At 37.4% G+C, this 15,335-nt stretch overlaps 1 protein-coding gene across 3 annotated transcripts in view; it reads right to left on the bottom strand.

Annotated features, from left to right (window-relative positions):
• Window positions 1–1,194: 1,194 nt before the first annotated feature.
• CADM2 (cell adhesion molecule 2) overlaps window positions 1,195–15,335 on the bottom strand; it is a 1,412,134-nt gene continuing 1,397,993 nt past the window's right edge. For all 3 annotated transcript variants that reach the window (XM_075594000.1, XM_075593997.1, XM_075593998.1), the window contains 2 exons: window positions 4,268–4,393; window positions 1,195–3,480 (listed from right to left, as the gene is read on the bottom strand). In XM_075594000.1, the coding sequence (XP_075450115.1) occupies window positions 3,362–3,480; window positions 4,268–4,393 (245 nt within the window). In that variant the 3' untranslated portion in view covers window positions 1,195–3,361. The remainder of the gene's footprint in view (window positions 3,481–4,267; window positions 4,394–15,335) is intronic.

Raw genomic sequence — 15,335 nt, 5'->3', positions numbered from 1 at the left:
TGGAAAAAAAATTAAAGCAATTAATATAAAGGTAAATATTTAGTAAGAAGCCAGATGGTGCTTTACAGTCCACATTTCCAACAAACATGCAGTTCAAAAGTTTACAAAACCATTATTTAGATCCGGAAACACAATTCTACATTGCCAATCTTTGTGTGACATATTTGTAAGTCCTTTGTAAATACATTTTAAGGCATGAACAAAAGTTTACTGTCTACAAAGATTACAATATTATAGCACTTTAAGACAAACACAGAATTATATATATATATATAGCTGCTTCATTGCTAGAAAGTTCTGCAGCTTATTGCAGTGACTTGCAGTTCCTTCCAGTACTGAATGGGATAAAATTTATAGTTAAACAAAACACAAATTCACATAATTCAGTGCAAAATGCGGCAGGTATATTTAAAAAACCACAGCTCCAAAAAATCCCACAGACTGCATAATAGATGCTGCAAAGCATCACACGCCAATATTGCTGGGATACATCTTCCATTAGGAATAGCAGTCACCAACTGCATTGAGCTACGTGATTTCATATCTTCTTTTATTATTTTCAATTTTTGGTACACGAGGACACTTCATTGCACAACTGCACCTGTTACAGTAAAGTCCTGGAAGATATTTGTCTGGCATAAAGTATCTTCTCTGCCCCCTGTGTTGGACCTTAAGAGAGCGTGCACACTTTGCAAAGCAAAGAGTTGCAGGCTCTTCTGACAGTGACGTTCTACAACTTCTTTATTACAAAATGGATTGTTACCCCTACCTGCCACATAAATCAACAATTCATGGTGGTGTCATTTGTTGTAACCCCATCTAAACAATATGCATCTGGATTCTAGAGCAAGAAAAATATGGTTTTACATCTGTATTACAGAGTAGAAATAGTGCTGTAGGGATTTCAAAATGTGACTTAATAAATGCAACAGAATTGATTGCAGAGTCCTTGTTTTCTGATATCAAATTGAGTGACCTTTTTGTTACTGTGTCTCCTAACCAGATTGGGAAGATATGATTTATCTTGTAAACCTATACCACTGTCAACATATTCCTAGCAGCTACTGTATCTCTGATCTCTTTTACTACTATTACTATAGCTAACATATTATTGCATTTTTTTTCACATATGTTATGGTGTGAATTGTAAAAACAAGCATGCAGTCACATCAATGAAGACATACTTCTTTGAAATGTAATACTGTATATCATTTTATTATGTTAACACTCAACCATATCATAATATTTATACTTGGTATATTCTGGGGGGACAAAGTGTTGCATGATTGGCATCACCATATTTCTGAAATATTACAGAATAAACAACTGAAAATCTTCCACAGTTATTGTTGGTGGGGTTATCTTTTTGAAGTTACATATTCTAGGTCAGAGTCCTTATGTCTTCTCTGTGTTCTGATTCACAATATTCTAAGAATAAAAACAGAGATAATCTTTTCTCTGTAGGCTGTCATGCTTTCCGACTTCACTAGTCAAGCTACCTTGTTAAAATATTCTTTTCACATGTGAAATACTTGTGAGAGTGAAGACAAGTGTAATTTATACTGATACTCATTTCCTGACATGGAAATCAATACCAGAAATGTAATCTAACAATATTTGTTGTAGTCTGAAGAAAAAGGAAATCAAGCCACCAGACCTAGAATCTCGAGTCTATGATTAAACTCAACAGACATGTTTGGAAATGGTTTACGTACTGTACTGTATATAGAGAAATTGGTACTGAAACTTTCACTGTGCAGTTTAAAGCATGTCAGAAATTCTGTATCATTCACTGTGACATAAATTGAACCTCACAAAATGCATAGCCAGGAATTTAATATAAAGAATTAGTCCATTTATACATAAAACATGTATTATTTGTTGTAATGTTTATTCTGTGTTTTCTTTCTTTTTGGCAAACCAATAAAGACATAGAGCTGGCAAATAAAACTGTAAATCTAAGCTATATAACAATTGTTTAGGAGCATTACTTAAATGTGGTTGAAATTGAAAACCTGAGGCTTTGCAATGGTTGTTAGCTTAAAGTAAATTTCCTTTAACATTGTGCTTCCATTTTATAACAGATACAAATTAATATAAACTAGAAAAGTTTGCTTCTGAACAGTGCTAGGACATACAGACAGAAATTCAAACACACTATCTACACATAATACTGTTTAAGTTATATCTAAAGGGATTAAAGGGGCATTAGAAAATTGGTACTTGTGACTTGCTTATGTTCAAAAAAGTTAAATACTGTACTGTATGTATCAAATAATGTTAAATTAGATGTAATATATGTGCTATTTACAAGATACTGAAATGTCTACATTTTGTGACTTAATACTGCTGATCCAAAAAAAAGCAGCTGAATCCATCTGGGGCAAACAAATTATAAATATGCACACCAGATAAATAATAGCCCACAAAGAGATAGAAGGGATTAAAGAAAAAATCTATTTCTCTAAATAAAGCCATCATTATTGTCTACATAATATGTGTGAAAGTACCATTTTTTTAAAAGTCAAGTTGAACTATACCATAATCCAACTTGTTACCATTTTATGCGTATACTGACCACTTCTCTCTCCTGGGGAATATATGGCTCTGCCCCAAAGGCAGTGAAGGAGATACAACAGCTAATATTACTACAGTATGTTAAAGCATATATGTATAATCTATACCACAATACTTTAGAGTCAGTCTTTTGGGGTATGCGTTTCATAAACAAATTATTCTGAGATACTGTACTGACAAGTATAAAACATCCTTCATAAACAGCTAACAAGCTTAGGTTATCGAATCGAATGAAGGCTGTACTAAATAGTACTGTTGACATGACATTCGTTTTATATATATACTGTAAATATGTGTATTGGAGAGCTAAGAGATATAAAAGGGCAGCTTGGAAGAATATTGTGTAAACATATAAAACAAATTCCAGGATTCACTAAATGCTAATGCACAATATTGCACCTTGATCTGGAATTAAACGCAATTAACTTGAATAGCCGTTAATGCTGGATAAGGGTGCAATACCCCACATTGGTGCTTAGTAAATATCTCCTGAAGTATGGTGTGAGGGTGATAAAACTTGTTACAGTTGTATATTCAAGCACTGTATGGCTGTATGTTAACAGAGCAATGGACATGATTTTTAAGTAGTAAGAAAAGTCCTGCATTATGAATTGTAATTAATATATGATGCTGTCAACAGCTGATTGTTGGCATAAGCTGGATATTGATAGCAGAGGTTAATAAAATGTAGCGGAAGATGGTGGAAATGAATTCTGAAAGATGATAGCCAGTTTTCTCCAGCAGTCAGCCTGATAAGTAAAACTCAGAGTAACCAGGTTTGCATTTAAATGAAATATTCTTTCTTCTCCTCAGCGTTAACTTGGCTGCCTTCTGCATTGATAATGGCTGTGTCTGCATCGGGGGCATCTTCCGCTCCTTTAGCTTCATTTGTTAAATATGTCCCTACAGAGATCAAGATTATAAAAACGGTTGTTAGAAATTTTGCTTGTCGTCAACTGTCTCTTGTTTCATTTAGAGATTGATGTGAAGAAAAGCTGCTTACAATATATTAGCATAGAATTCAAATACAATATTCTGATCTAAATCAGAATATTATAATGTGGCATCAGAATTCAGAATGTTTGCATTTTTATACATATTTGGACAGAGACAAAGCACAGACTGGTAAATACATTATTTATCATTAAACTACAAATTATTGGTAGAATGAAGCACAATGTAATAAGAAAAATTATATGCACTTTGTGAAATATGTTGTTATAGATAATATTTTATTGGGCCATCAAAGATTTATGTAATGAATGGCAGTTGAATGCAGAAATTCTGTTTACAGAAAAGTCAAGCCCCCTTGAGTTGTCCTTTTTTCAGTAAGCCTTCGGGGTAGTTAAAGGGTAAAATCTTCTTTTGATTTTAAGCATACTTCTAGAATAATAACTTACAGAACACCATATGCATAGGACCATTTTGTATAGCAAGAATATTTACTACACTATATAAAATAGAACTGGCAGTGACAGCATTCCCTCCAATGCACATGTAAAGAGCACATTTATACCAACTCATTAGGGACTTGGCTAACATTGAATGACTGGTCTTATGGCATTTCAATAGAATGTCTGCTGTAGAAAAGAGTAACCAGCTATTTCAACTACCAGGCGAATCTGCTGTGCATAATTGTAAAAATATGGATGTAATAATAGATATATCATTTAAATGATAGTAATCTTACCTTTATGTCTTGCCAAATATCGCCCAAGTAGAATAATTGAACACAGTGTGACAAAAACAACTACAGCTACTATTCCTCCTATAAGAGCATGGTCAGTTGCAGCTGGTCCAGCCAAAGCATTAGGATCTGGGAAAAAGATAAAAGAAATGTATGTTAAAATCTGAATAGAAAAATTAAACAAAACAACTAAGGTGTATTAGTGGTTACCTAAATCTAATGATGGAAATATCCACAGAACCTCCTCTACTTTCCTACAAGCAACCACCCAAACTGAAACAACTGTGAATAGCTCTCGATGCCATTCCACAAGCCGTGGCACATTTCCTTAGTTGCCAACATAAAATAGTTACCCGCTGAAGGACCCTGAGAGGCTTGAAAGCTTGTAACATTCCAACTCCTTGTTGGTCCATTAAAATATACCATACCACCAACTCCCACTCTCTCCTTTTTAAGTACATTGTTAAATGACAAACACGGCTACCCACCCTTCGTTGCCAACATCAAAGTTGTGAAACCTCATTTCATGTCTATCTTATCATGTGCATAAAATACCATAACACAGGATCTTATTTGGATGAAATAGACCCAGCAAAAAAGATGAATATATATTATAATGCTATCAACAATAATATTAAAAAAAAAACAGGAAAATACCAGTGGGAGGACACTTCTGCAGCACATAACATTAGAAGCTCGGGATGCACCGAGATCAAGCCTTAATGTCAGATACTCCATGAAAATATTCTTCTTCCAATTTAAGGAGATTTTTCTTAAATGCTTTGCCATGTATTGCCTCTGTCTATGCCCCATAGGAGATTTCTGCACCAGGTTCTCAGTCATTTCACGACTCAACTCTAGCTATATCATAATTCACCTTGCATTTCCTTCTTGCATTGCTGTGTTACACCCTTTATAAACATCACTTCTACCTTACTGTTCGTTTTTTTATTACAAACATCTTTTTTCTGTCAAAAGTATTTTGCTGATTATTTAAGGATTAACATATAGTTTCCCAGCATGCTCAAACCCCAACACCCACCACATCATATATATATATATATATATTTATTTATGTCAAAAGGAGTGCTACTGAGCGTGGCAAATGTACTGTATACAACAAGAGACAGGGGAGCCCAATGCTACATTCAATTGTTGTATACATTTGCCACGCTCAGTAGCACTCTTTTTGACACACACACACACACACACACACACACACACACACACACACACACACACACACACACACACACACACACACACACACACACACACACACACACACACACACATATATAACACAAGAAAGAGAACAAAGAAGTCACATTAATGAGCACTCAGAATATCCCTATGTATAATATGAAAAGCTTTAATGTTGAATAACATGTTAAAACATGGTTAGAACCAAAAGGGAGAGCAGGACCCTGAAATACACATAATGACATTCATACCAAATTTGGAAAACACCCAAATACTGTCTACACTCTGTAATAGAGCTAATACAAGAAATAGTGTGAGGTATAACTCTAGGGAAAATAATTCCCTAGTTCAACAAAGACCGGCTGGTCAGAGAAATATATCCCAAACAGGAGGACACAATAAATAATGCAGACTACAAACCACACAATATTCACACATACATCAATATTCACACGTGCATCAAAAACGTGTGAAAAGCACAAAACATCCGCAAAGGGAGATAATAAAATCTCAAAAGACTGAATGATATACAAAGTCTTGAAATCCAAACTAGCAAAGAGCTGGATATAATAAGCAGATAGTTAAGTCCATCCAGGCATGGTATGAGTGGGTAGAAAAAGTTATATTTATCCCCATGGAGATTTGCAATACAGGGAATAGATTGTTAGCTTCTCATAGTGGTAAATTCATCAGATAAGTGCAGAAAGTTGAAGCCAGCAAAGGTGGAAGTCCTCCAATCCAAAAGGGTGATGAAAGGCAGTAATTCACTGTATCAGGGTCCCGCAGCAGCTCCCACTCTACCTACTCATACCATGCCTGGATGGACTTAACCATCTGCTTATTATATCCAGATCTGTGCTAGTCTGGATTTCAAGACTTTGAATATCATTCAGTCTTTTGAGATTTTATTATCTCCCTTTGCGGATGGTTTTGTGCTTTTCATACGTTTTGATGCATGTGTGAAAATTGATGTATGTGTGAATATTGTGTGGTATTGTGTAGTCAGCATTATTTATTGTGTCCTCCTGTTTGGGGTATATTTCTTTGACCAGCCGGTCTTTGTTGAACTAGGGAATTATTTTCCCTAGAGTTATACCTCACACTATTTCTTGTATTAGCTCTATTATAAAGTGTAGACAGTATTAGTGTGTTTTCCAAATTTGGTATGAATGTCATTATGTGTATTTCAGGGTTCTGCTCTCTTTTGGTTAAAACCATGTTTTAACATGTTATTCAACATTAAAGTGTTTCATATTATACAGGGATATTCTGAGTGCTCATTATTGAGACTTCTTTGTTCTCTTTCTTGTGTTATGTTACTATTGTCTCAGAGCACCGACCATTTTCTTTAATTTTGGAATATATATTATGGTCTTGTAAATACCCTATTATATATATATATATATAGCAAATAAACAAGAACAATAGGCACTCCGTCGGGTAAATCAAGATGATGGATGCAAATCCTGTAGAGAATAAATAGGCAATACGATACCGTGTTTGAGACGAATATCAAGAGGCAGCACTCCAATAGATGGTCAAAAAAGCTTTGTATTATTAAGACATCATAACCAACGTTTCGGTCCTACATGCGGGACCTTTCTCAAGGTGATGTGAATACAGAGTGCAACAGAATACATATAAATACCCTAAAAACACATAACAAACAGGTGCAATCAATAAAATATTACCTTGTATGATAATGCAGCATGATTGGGATTTCTTCCCAAGTGAATGGCACCCCCAGCGTTGTCTGGAACGCAGTGGTACGCCCATGTAGTGAAACGCACCTACTGCGCATGCGCAGGTCAGAGATGAAAGGCAAGAAGTCAAATAGTCACTTGATGCGTGTCAGATACCAGAGGGGGCGCCTGCAGGTGATGAAACGCATGCCGTTCTAAAACGGTGCTGTGTGCGCATGCGCGAGCAGTGGCAGTGTGAAAATAAATAAATAATCAGCGCGTCTGCAGGTAAGTAATATGCCCTCGATCTGTGTGACAATGCGCAATAGGCCAAACTTGCGCTAGAGCCTCAAAACGATAATATGATATGCAGCACAAAGCAAAATATAATGGAAGCTGAGCGAAGATAAATTAATGTGGCTGGTTGTACCAGCATGTTGAAGAATAGATGAACTCACTGTTGGATGTAATCATATGACTAAAAGTACCAACATAGTGGAGATATGTGCTTGCTGCTGAAAATAAGCATATCCAGGACTGGGTATAAAGGCTGGGAACCATGGAATAAAAAGCATATAAAAAAAAGGCATATCAAAAAAATGGTGGAATAAACACCCACATAAAAAGTGAAAAATAGTGCAAGATAGTGAACATGTATGATAAAGTGAAATGGCACTAATAGAATAACATGATACACTGATAGAATAGCTAATATAGTAGAATACTGTTGCAACATTGATACAAATAGACCCAAAGGAATGGTTGTGTTAGCATACCGATTGTTAATTAATGATCTTAATGATCAATTGAGGTAAAATAGGTTGAACGACTATTGAGATCATAGTCATCATAGCATAGGCACCGTGTCAGTGAAACTAGCCAGATAATGATAAGTATGTTAGACACCACATAAATCACAATTAACCATAATCCACTTGTAGGTGAGGGTCTTAATTCATAGAGATATGTACTTAATTGGACCAAATATAGAGGTCTGTAAATATTGTTTTCAGCAGCAAGCACATATCTCCACTATATTTATATGGTTCTGTTGCACTCTGTATTCACATCACCTTGAGAAAGGTCCCGCATGTAGGATCAAAACGTTGGTTATGATGTCTTAATAATACAAAGCTTTTTTGACCATCTATTGGAGTGCTGCCTCTTGATATTCGTCTCAAACACGGTATCGTATATATATATGATAGATATGTTGTTCCGCACTAAAGATGCCACTGTAAAAGGTCCCTCTTGCAGCCGTTAGTCTGGGGGGGTTCCACGCATCCCCTATAAAGGTGAGCTCCCACAAGGGGGGCTCACAGACAAAAGAACAAATGACAGACAGGCGCACTAAGGGATAATGAACACTTTATTTAAACACTCTAATAAAAAAACAGACAGTGGGCATACTGCCTCCACTGATACCAGGAAACCAAAACGAAAGTAAAAATATATGTGTTAAAATAACTGATTATATCACCAGTAAAATCGGGGGAAAACACCGGGTCAACACCGAATCTAACTAGCACTGCAGAAAGGGTCCGGACCAATTCGAGTACATACCCTGTTAGAAGCGTGAAGGCCCGCTCCCACCGGCTGCAAAACTCCACAGGAACTGCAACACGTGACCTCTATGCGTTTCGCACGTAGTGCTTCGTCAGGAGTACACATGATAGCGCAGCCCCCTGACGAAGCACTACGTGCGAAACGCGTAAACCCTATCTATAAAAAATTTGCGTACAAATACTAACATCGTAGTACGCGAGGCAGATAAAGGAGGGGGGGTTGTCTTACAGGACAAAAAGGATTACTGCTTGGAAAAAAAAATTGAGAAGGGATCCCACAGGTAAGTTTCTCCTATCTCTTAAGATATTACTTGATGAGGCCCTAGAGCAAGGCATATTGAAAAAGTCAGAATTTGAGTTCATTTATATTCCGTCTCCCACCATCCCCATATACTACCACCTACCAAAGATTCACAAATCTGAGCTTTACTGGTGATATAACCAGTTATTTTAACACATATATTTTTACTTTCGTTTTGGTTTCCTTGTATCAGTGGAGGCAGTATGCCCACTGTCTTGTTTTTTATTAAAGTTTTTAAATAAAGTGTTCATTATCCCTTAGTGCGCCTGTCTGTCATATATATATATATATAGATATATATATATATATATATAGATATATATATATATATATATATCTATATATATATATATATAGATATATATATATATATATAAACACACATTTCCAGCTAGCTCATTTTGGTTATACCTTGACATGGTATGCAGGCTTATGACGCTTTGGCCAAAGGGTTTAACTAAATAACCAAGTGAATCTTATTATTATTATTGAAGTATTTAAACTTTATACTTATTACTTTATATGTGTTGTCAATTGGATGTAGCATTGGGCACACCTGTCTTTTGTTGTGGATATTTAAAGAATTTGCACTAAAAATTATTAATTTATTATATATATATATATAAATATATATATATATATATATATATATATATATATATATATATATATATAGATATAAAAAGAAAAAGAAAAAACAGATGGCACACACATATAGCAAAAAGTGGGTGCTTATCCCATAAGGAAAGTCAATATAAATAAGCTCCTTACCAGGCAGTTCCAGAGTCCCCGGGCCACGTGGCAAAGAAGAGACAGCACACTCAGTGAAGATAACAAAAAATTGTATTGTAGAGAACTGGCACATACACCGATGTTTCGGTCCTAGAAGCAGGACCTTTATCTTCACTGAGTGTGCTGTCTCTTCTTTGCCATGTGGCCCTGGGACTCTGGAACTGCCTGGTAAGGAGCTTATATATATATATATATATATGATGTGGTGGGTGTTGGGGTTTGAGCGTGCTGGGAATGTGTGTGTTAATTCAATTTCTAACTGGCAACAGTTGTTTGGAGGTAGGTGGCCCCCTCCTCCCAGAGCTTACCCCTCCCCACCTTTTTAACTTGGGATATGTTCTCATTTTGCTTTATGAACAATATATACTATGGTTATTTCCCTTCATACAGAGGTAAAAGGAAAGTTCACAGTGTAGTGTTAGGACTTGCAAATTTGGTTATACGTTGACGTTGGTATGCAGGCTTATGACGCTTTGGCCAAAGGGTTTAACTAAATAACCAAGAAAATATTATTATTGAAATATTTAACTTTATACTGATTACCATATATGTTTTATCAATTGGATGTAGCATTGGGCACCTCTGTCTTTTGTTGATAATTTAAGGAACATGATTTATGATGTTGTCGTACACTTAAAGAGACAATCCAAGTTTTTTTTTCATTTGTTAATACAGGTTTGAAGCAGGGGGTCTCCAGAGCTGAACCCCTTTAATTTCAGCTCGGGGACCCCCTGCTTTAAGAGGTACTTAACTCTGAAGGGGATGTCGGTATCTTCTGCAGTTTTGTGCAGTTTTTAGCTTCCTTGTCACATGGGTCAATAGGAAGCAATCTTGATGATGTTACAGCCTCCAATAGGCCCGCAGGGTCTGGTAGCATTGAAAAGCAGACATATAGTAAACACTAGAGTGAGTACAGGCAAAACCTATGGAGGTAAGTACCTCCAAAAGCAGGGGGTCTCTAGAGCTAAAGTGGAATGGGTTTCAGCTCCGGAGACCCCCTACTACAATTCTGTATTTAAAAAAAATGGCTTTGTTTGCCTCTTTAACGGGGAAATCTGACCCATAAAATGACTTTAGAACTAGAGATCAGATAGCATCAGTAAAAAAAAGTGTCAGAATGCATCATTTATACAGCTAGTTCTCAGTGGAAATCCCTTATACATTCTCATCGATTTAATGCAATTGCTATAGAACTTTCACTTATCTTTAAAAGAGATCATGCATAATCACCAAGAAATTCTGTAAAGTCTGGATACGTTTGATCAGATGCATGCATCATGCATCCTAATGGTTGAAATTTTTACCTTTAAAGAATTTGCACTAAAAATTATTGCTGTTTTCTTATTAACAAGTGGAAGCATAAGCCTCCACAAGCTCGATATGACACCAGAGTGCAACATATATAAAATTAAAAATATATAAAAGTATATCAGAGCCAAGCTGTATGTATAGTACTTTGTCTTCAGGAAAGGGCAACCTAAATTCATTTCATTCAATAGCTATGCTTCAAATGTTGACAGCATACGGCTGATCAATAATAAAAAATTGTAAATGCTCTTCACATAACCCGCTCATTGTTTTTAGTGACAACGCTGAAATGACAACTTTCCTTTTGGTAAAGTAGCTTTGGAGGTGACTGATCTTATTCCCAGTATGTTCTCTAAAGTAATTCATGGTTGAAATAATAAATTTTCATAATTTACTTTTAATGCATCTAAGATCCTTTCCAATGTACCAAAGTAACTGAAAATGTTTCAAATAGGCAAATGTGTAAATGTTACTGTTGTGTTTTAGCCCCAATTCATTCTTAATAATGTTATACAGTAATCACTTTTAAGCAAGAAATGACCAAGCACACCAAAAACTCAAGAGATCAATAGAGTGCAAAAAAGGTCATTTAATGATTTAAAAAGTCATCCTAGCATAACGGATGCTAGAATGATTTTTTAAAGTCAGTAAATGACCTTTATTGCACTCTATTGATCTCCTGAGCTTTTGGTGTGCTTGGCCATTGTTTGCTTATTGTTCATGTTTCTTGACCAGATTCGTTTTGCCTTATTGCCCAGTTTTACTTCTTATTATCCCTATAGACCTCAGTTAGGGGGATCCCAAGCTTCTGGCCCTTTTTTGTGAATAGTAATCACTGTATGGAAATTATTGTTGATCCTTAGAAAGAAAGTGCCTAAACTCAACAAATTAACACAGCAGGTGACCCCTGCAGTCCCATTCAAACTGAATGGGACTGCATGGACCCCTGCTCTGTTTATCCAATGGGCCATTAAGAATCTCACAGAAATGTTGAGGCAATGTTTTAGGCATTTACTGTGAGACTGCCCCAGAATTTCCCAGGCAAGAGTTCTAATACGCGTGGCTGCATCTGTATGGATGTCTTTATTTGTATAGCACCATTAATGTACATAGAGCTTCACAGTAGTAATACACATGAGAATCAGATACTGTAAATAACAAATAATACAAATAACAGATCATGGGAATAAGTGCTTCAGACATAAAAGTAACATTTAAGAAAAGGAGTCCCTGCTCCGAAGAGCTTACTATCTAATTGGTAGGAAGAACATACAGATATAGTAGGAGGGCATTCTGGTAAGTGTGTCTGCAAGTGGCCAGGCTTTATGTATCAGAAGTGTATAGTGTTAGCCACTGAGCTACTCATATGCTTTGTTAAGCAAGTGTGTTTTAAGGTGAGTCTTAAAGGTGGAAAGAGAGGGCACTAGTTGTGTATTGAGGGAAAGGGCATTCCAGAAGTGTGGGGCAGTCTGTGAGAAAGGTTTAAGGCGGGAGAGGGCTTTAGATACAAAGGGGGTAGAGAGAAGACATCCTTGAGCAGAACGCAAGAGTCGAGATGGTGTATAGCGAGAAATTAGGTCTGAGTTGTAAGGAGGGGCAGAAAAGTGTAAAGTTTTAAAAGTGAGGAGGAGAATTGAATGTGTGATACGGGATTTGATAGGAAGCCAGGAGAGGGATTTCAGCAGGGGAGGCGCTGAGACAGATTTAAGAAAGTGCAGAGTGATTATGGCAGCAGGGTTTAGGATAGATTGTAGGAGACAGAGGAGAGGCAAGAAGGCCAGACAGCAGGAGATTATAGTAATTGAGGCAAGAGAGAATGATGGCCGGTGTCAGAGTTTTAGCATTCGAGCAACAGAGGAAAGGGTGTATCTTTGTGATATTATGGAGGAAAAAGCGACAAGTTTTAGATACGTTTTGAATGTGAGAGGAGAAAGAGAGAGAGGAGTCAAGTGTGATCCCTAGGCATTGTGCTTGTGCTACTGGGTGTACAGGTGTGCCGACGAGTATTCTAAAACTTGCCTTAAACTTGCCTTGGAAAATCTGGGGCTATCAACAACAAGATCCAGGTACATGCTAGGTACATGCTGCAAACATTTCAGTGACATTTCTGCAGAGACTAATGGCCCATCGGATTAATACAACAGGGGTCCCTGGTAGTCCCATTCAGTTTGAATGGGACTGCCAGGGACCCCCACTGTTAATCCGATGGGCCAATAGTCTGTCTGCAGAAATGTTGCAGCATGCACCCAGCATGTACCAAGCATGTACCTGGGTCTTGTTGGTGATTGCCCCAGATTTGTTTGAGAATACTCATCGGCACTACAGTATGACTGAACTTCCAACAGTAATGTGGAAGGAGGTAGTGGGGCCAGGTTTGGGAGGAAGTTAGAGGATCTCTATTTTTGCTATGTTAAGTTTAAGTCGGCAGAGGGCCATCCAGGATGATATCGCAGAGAGACATTCAGAAACTTTGGTCTGTACAGCAGTTGTAAGGTCAGGGGTCAAAAAGTAAATTTGTGTGTTGTCAGCATAGAGGTGATATTGGAACCCAAGAGATGAGATTAGGTCACCTAGAGAGTGTGTAATGAGAAAGAGGAGAGGCTGCAGGACACATCCCTGGGATACCCTCACAGAGAGGTCGATAGAGAAGGACTTGTTAGCAGACGTGACGCTGAACGTTTGATGGGTGAGGTAAGAGGAGATCCAGGACAGAGCTATGTTACGAATGCAATGAGTATGGATAATGCAAAGGAGAAGAGGGTGGTCAACAGTATCAAATGCGGCAGAGAGGTTGAGTAGTATGAGCAGAGTGTAATGACTTCTGTCTTTGGCAGCATGGAGGTCATTAGGTATTTTATTGAGGGCTGTTTCAGTAGAGTGAGCAGTGCGTAAGCCAGATTGTAGAGGGTCTAGGAGAGAATAGGTGTTGAGAAAATGGAGCAAGATCTCGCCTACAAGACGTTCAAGTAGTTTAGAGGCAAAAGGCAGGAGGGAGACAGATCGATAGTTAGAAAGACACGTAGGGTCAAGCTTGCTGTTTTTGAGTAATGGTATGACTGTTGCATGTTTGAAGGAGGAGGGAAAGGTATCAGAGTAGAGGGAGGGGTTAAAAATGTGTGTGAGCATAGGAATAATAGTAGGAGCAAGAGGTTTTAGGAGATGAGAGGGAATGGGGTCAAGAGGGCAAGTGGTAGATGGAGAAGAGGAGAGGAGCAGTGCCACATCCTCCTCTGTGACAGTGGAAAAAGAGTCAAGGAAGGCAGGAGGAGAGTTAGGAAGAGGTGTAGGATGGGAGAAGGAAACAGAGGGGATGTCCTGATGTATGGATTCCACCTTTTCCTTGAAATAGTCAGCAAAGTCCTGAGGTGAGATGGAGGAGGAAGAAGAGGCAGCTGCGGGTGGTCTGAGTAGGGAGTCAGACAGAGAAGAGTCCGCGTGGGTTAGACTTGTGCGTATTGATTAGTGAAGAAAAGTATGTTTGTTTAGCCTGAGAGAGGGAAGAGTTGAAACAGGATAGCATAAATTTATAGTGAAGGAAGTCTGCGAGCGTATGAGATTTCCTCCAGAGGCGTTCAGAGGAACGTGTGCAGAAATGCAGAAGGGCGAGAACAGCAGAGAGAAAGTGGGGCATGTAGATCAAGAGAGGAGGACAGGGAAAAGTTGAAGTTCTTGATCAGGTTGTCAGGGTCTGCAGCCTGACAGCCTGTTGTGGACCATCTCAGGAGTTACTGCAAGATGGTCACAGATTTTCCTTGGCAAGCAGTCTAAAACTGGCAGTTGTATCTGTATAATGCAGATCATTCTTTAAAATAGAACAAAACCATGTATCATTTATACAAATAAGATTCCACTGGATATTCATGGGAAGAGATTGCTTTAACAGTTCCAGAATTGAATAGGAAGACACCAATGGTAATTATTTATGTTTACATTTCAGTATTTTTTTTTCTTATTGTAGAATTAATATTTTGGTAGTGCAAAACCCTAGAACTGGAATCTAAGTTCTAGTAAGTTTAATACCTCAGAATAAGATCACAAAATTTGACAAGATCAGAGAGATCAACATGTCCTATAATTTGTAGTATTCTGGTAAATGGCACAGATGTTAAGCTCAGTCCATTTAATTTCCTACCTGTGAGTACAGTATACCTCAGAAGATAACACACCAATTAAAAATCTTAATTATGTACTATGAATGCAGATGGAAGTTGTGGTAGTAC

Source organism: Ascaphus truei, chromosome 3, assembly GCF_040206685.1.
Source record: "Ascaphus truei isolate aAscTru1 chromosome 3, aAscTru1.hap1, whole genome shotgun sequence".
NCBI lineage: Eukaryota > Metazoa > Chordata > Amphibia > Anura > Ascaphidae > Ascaphus > Ascaphus truei.
This window is presented reverse-complemented; position numbering and strand designations above follow the sequence as displayed.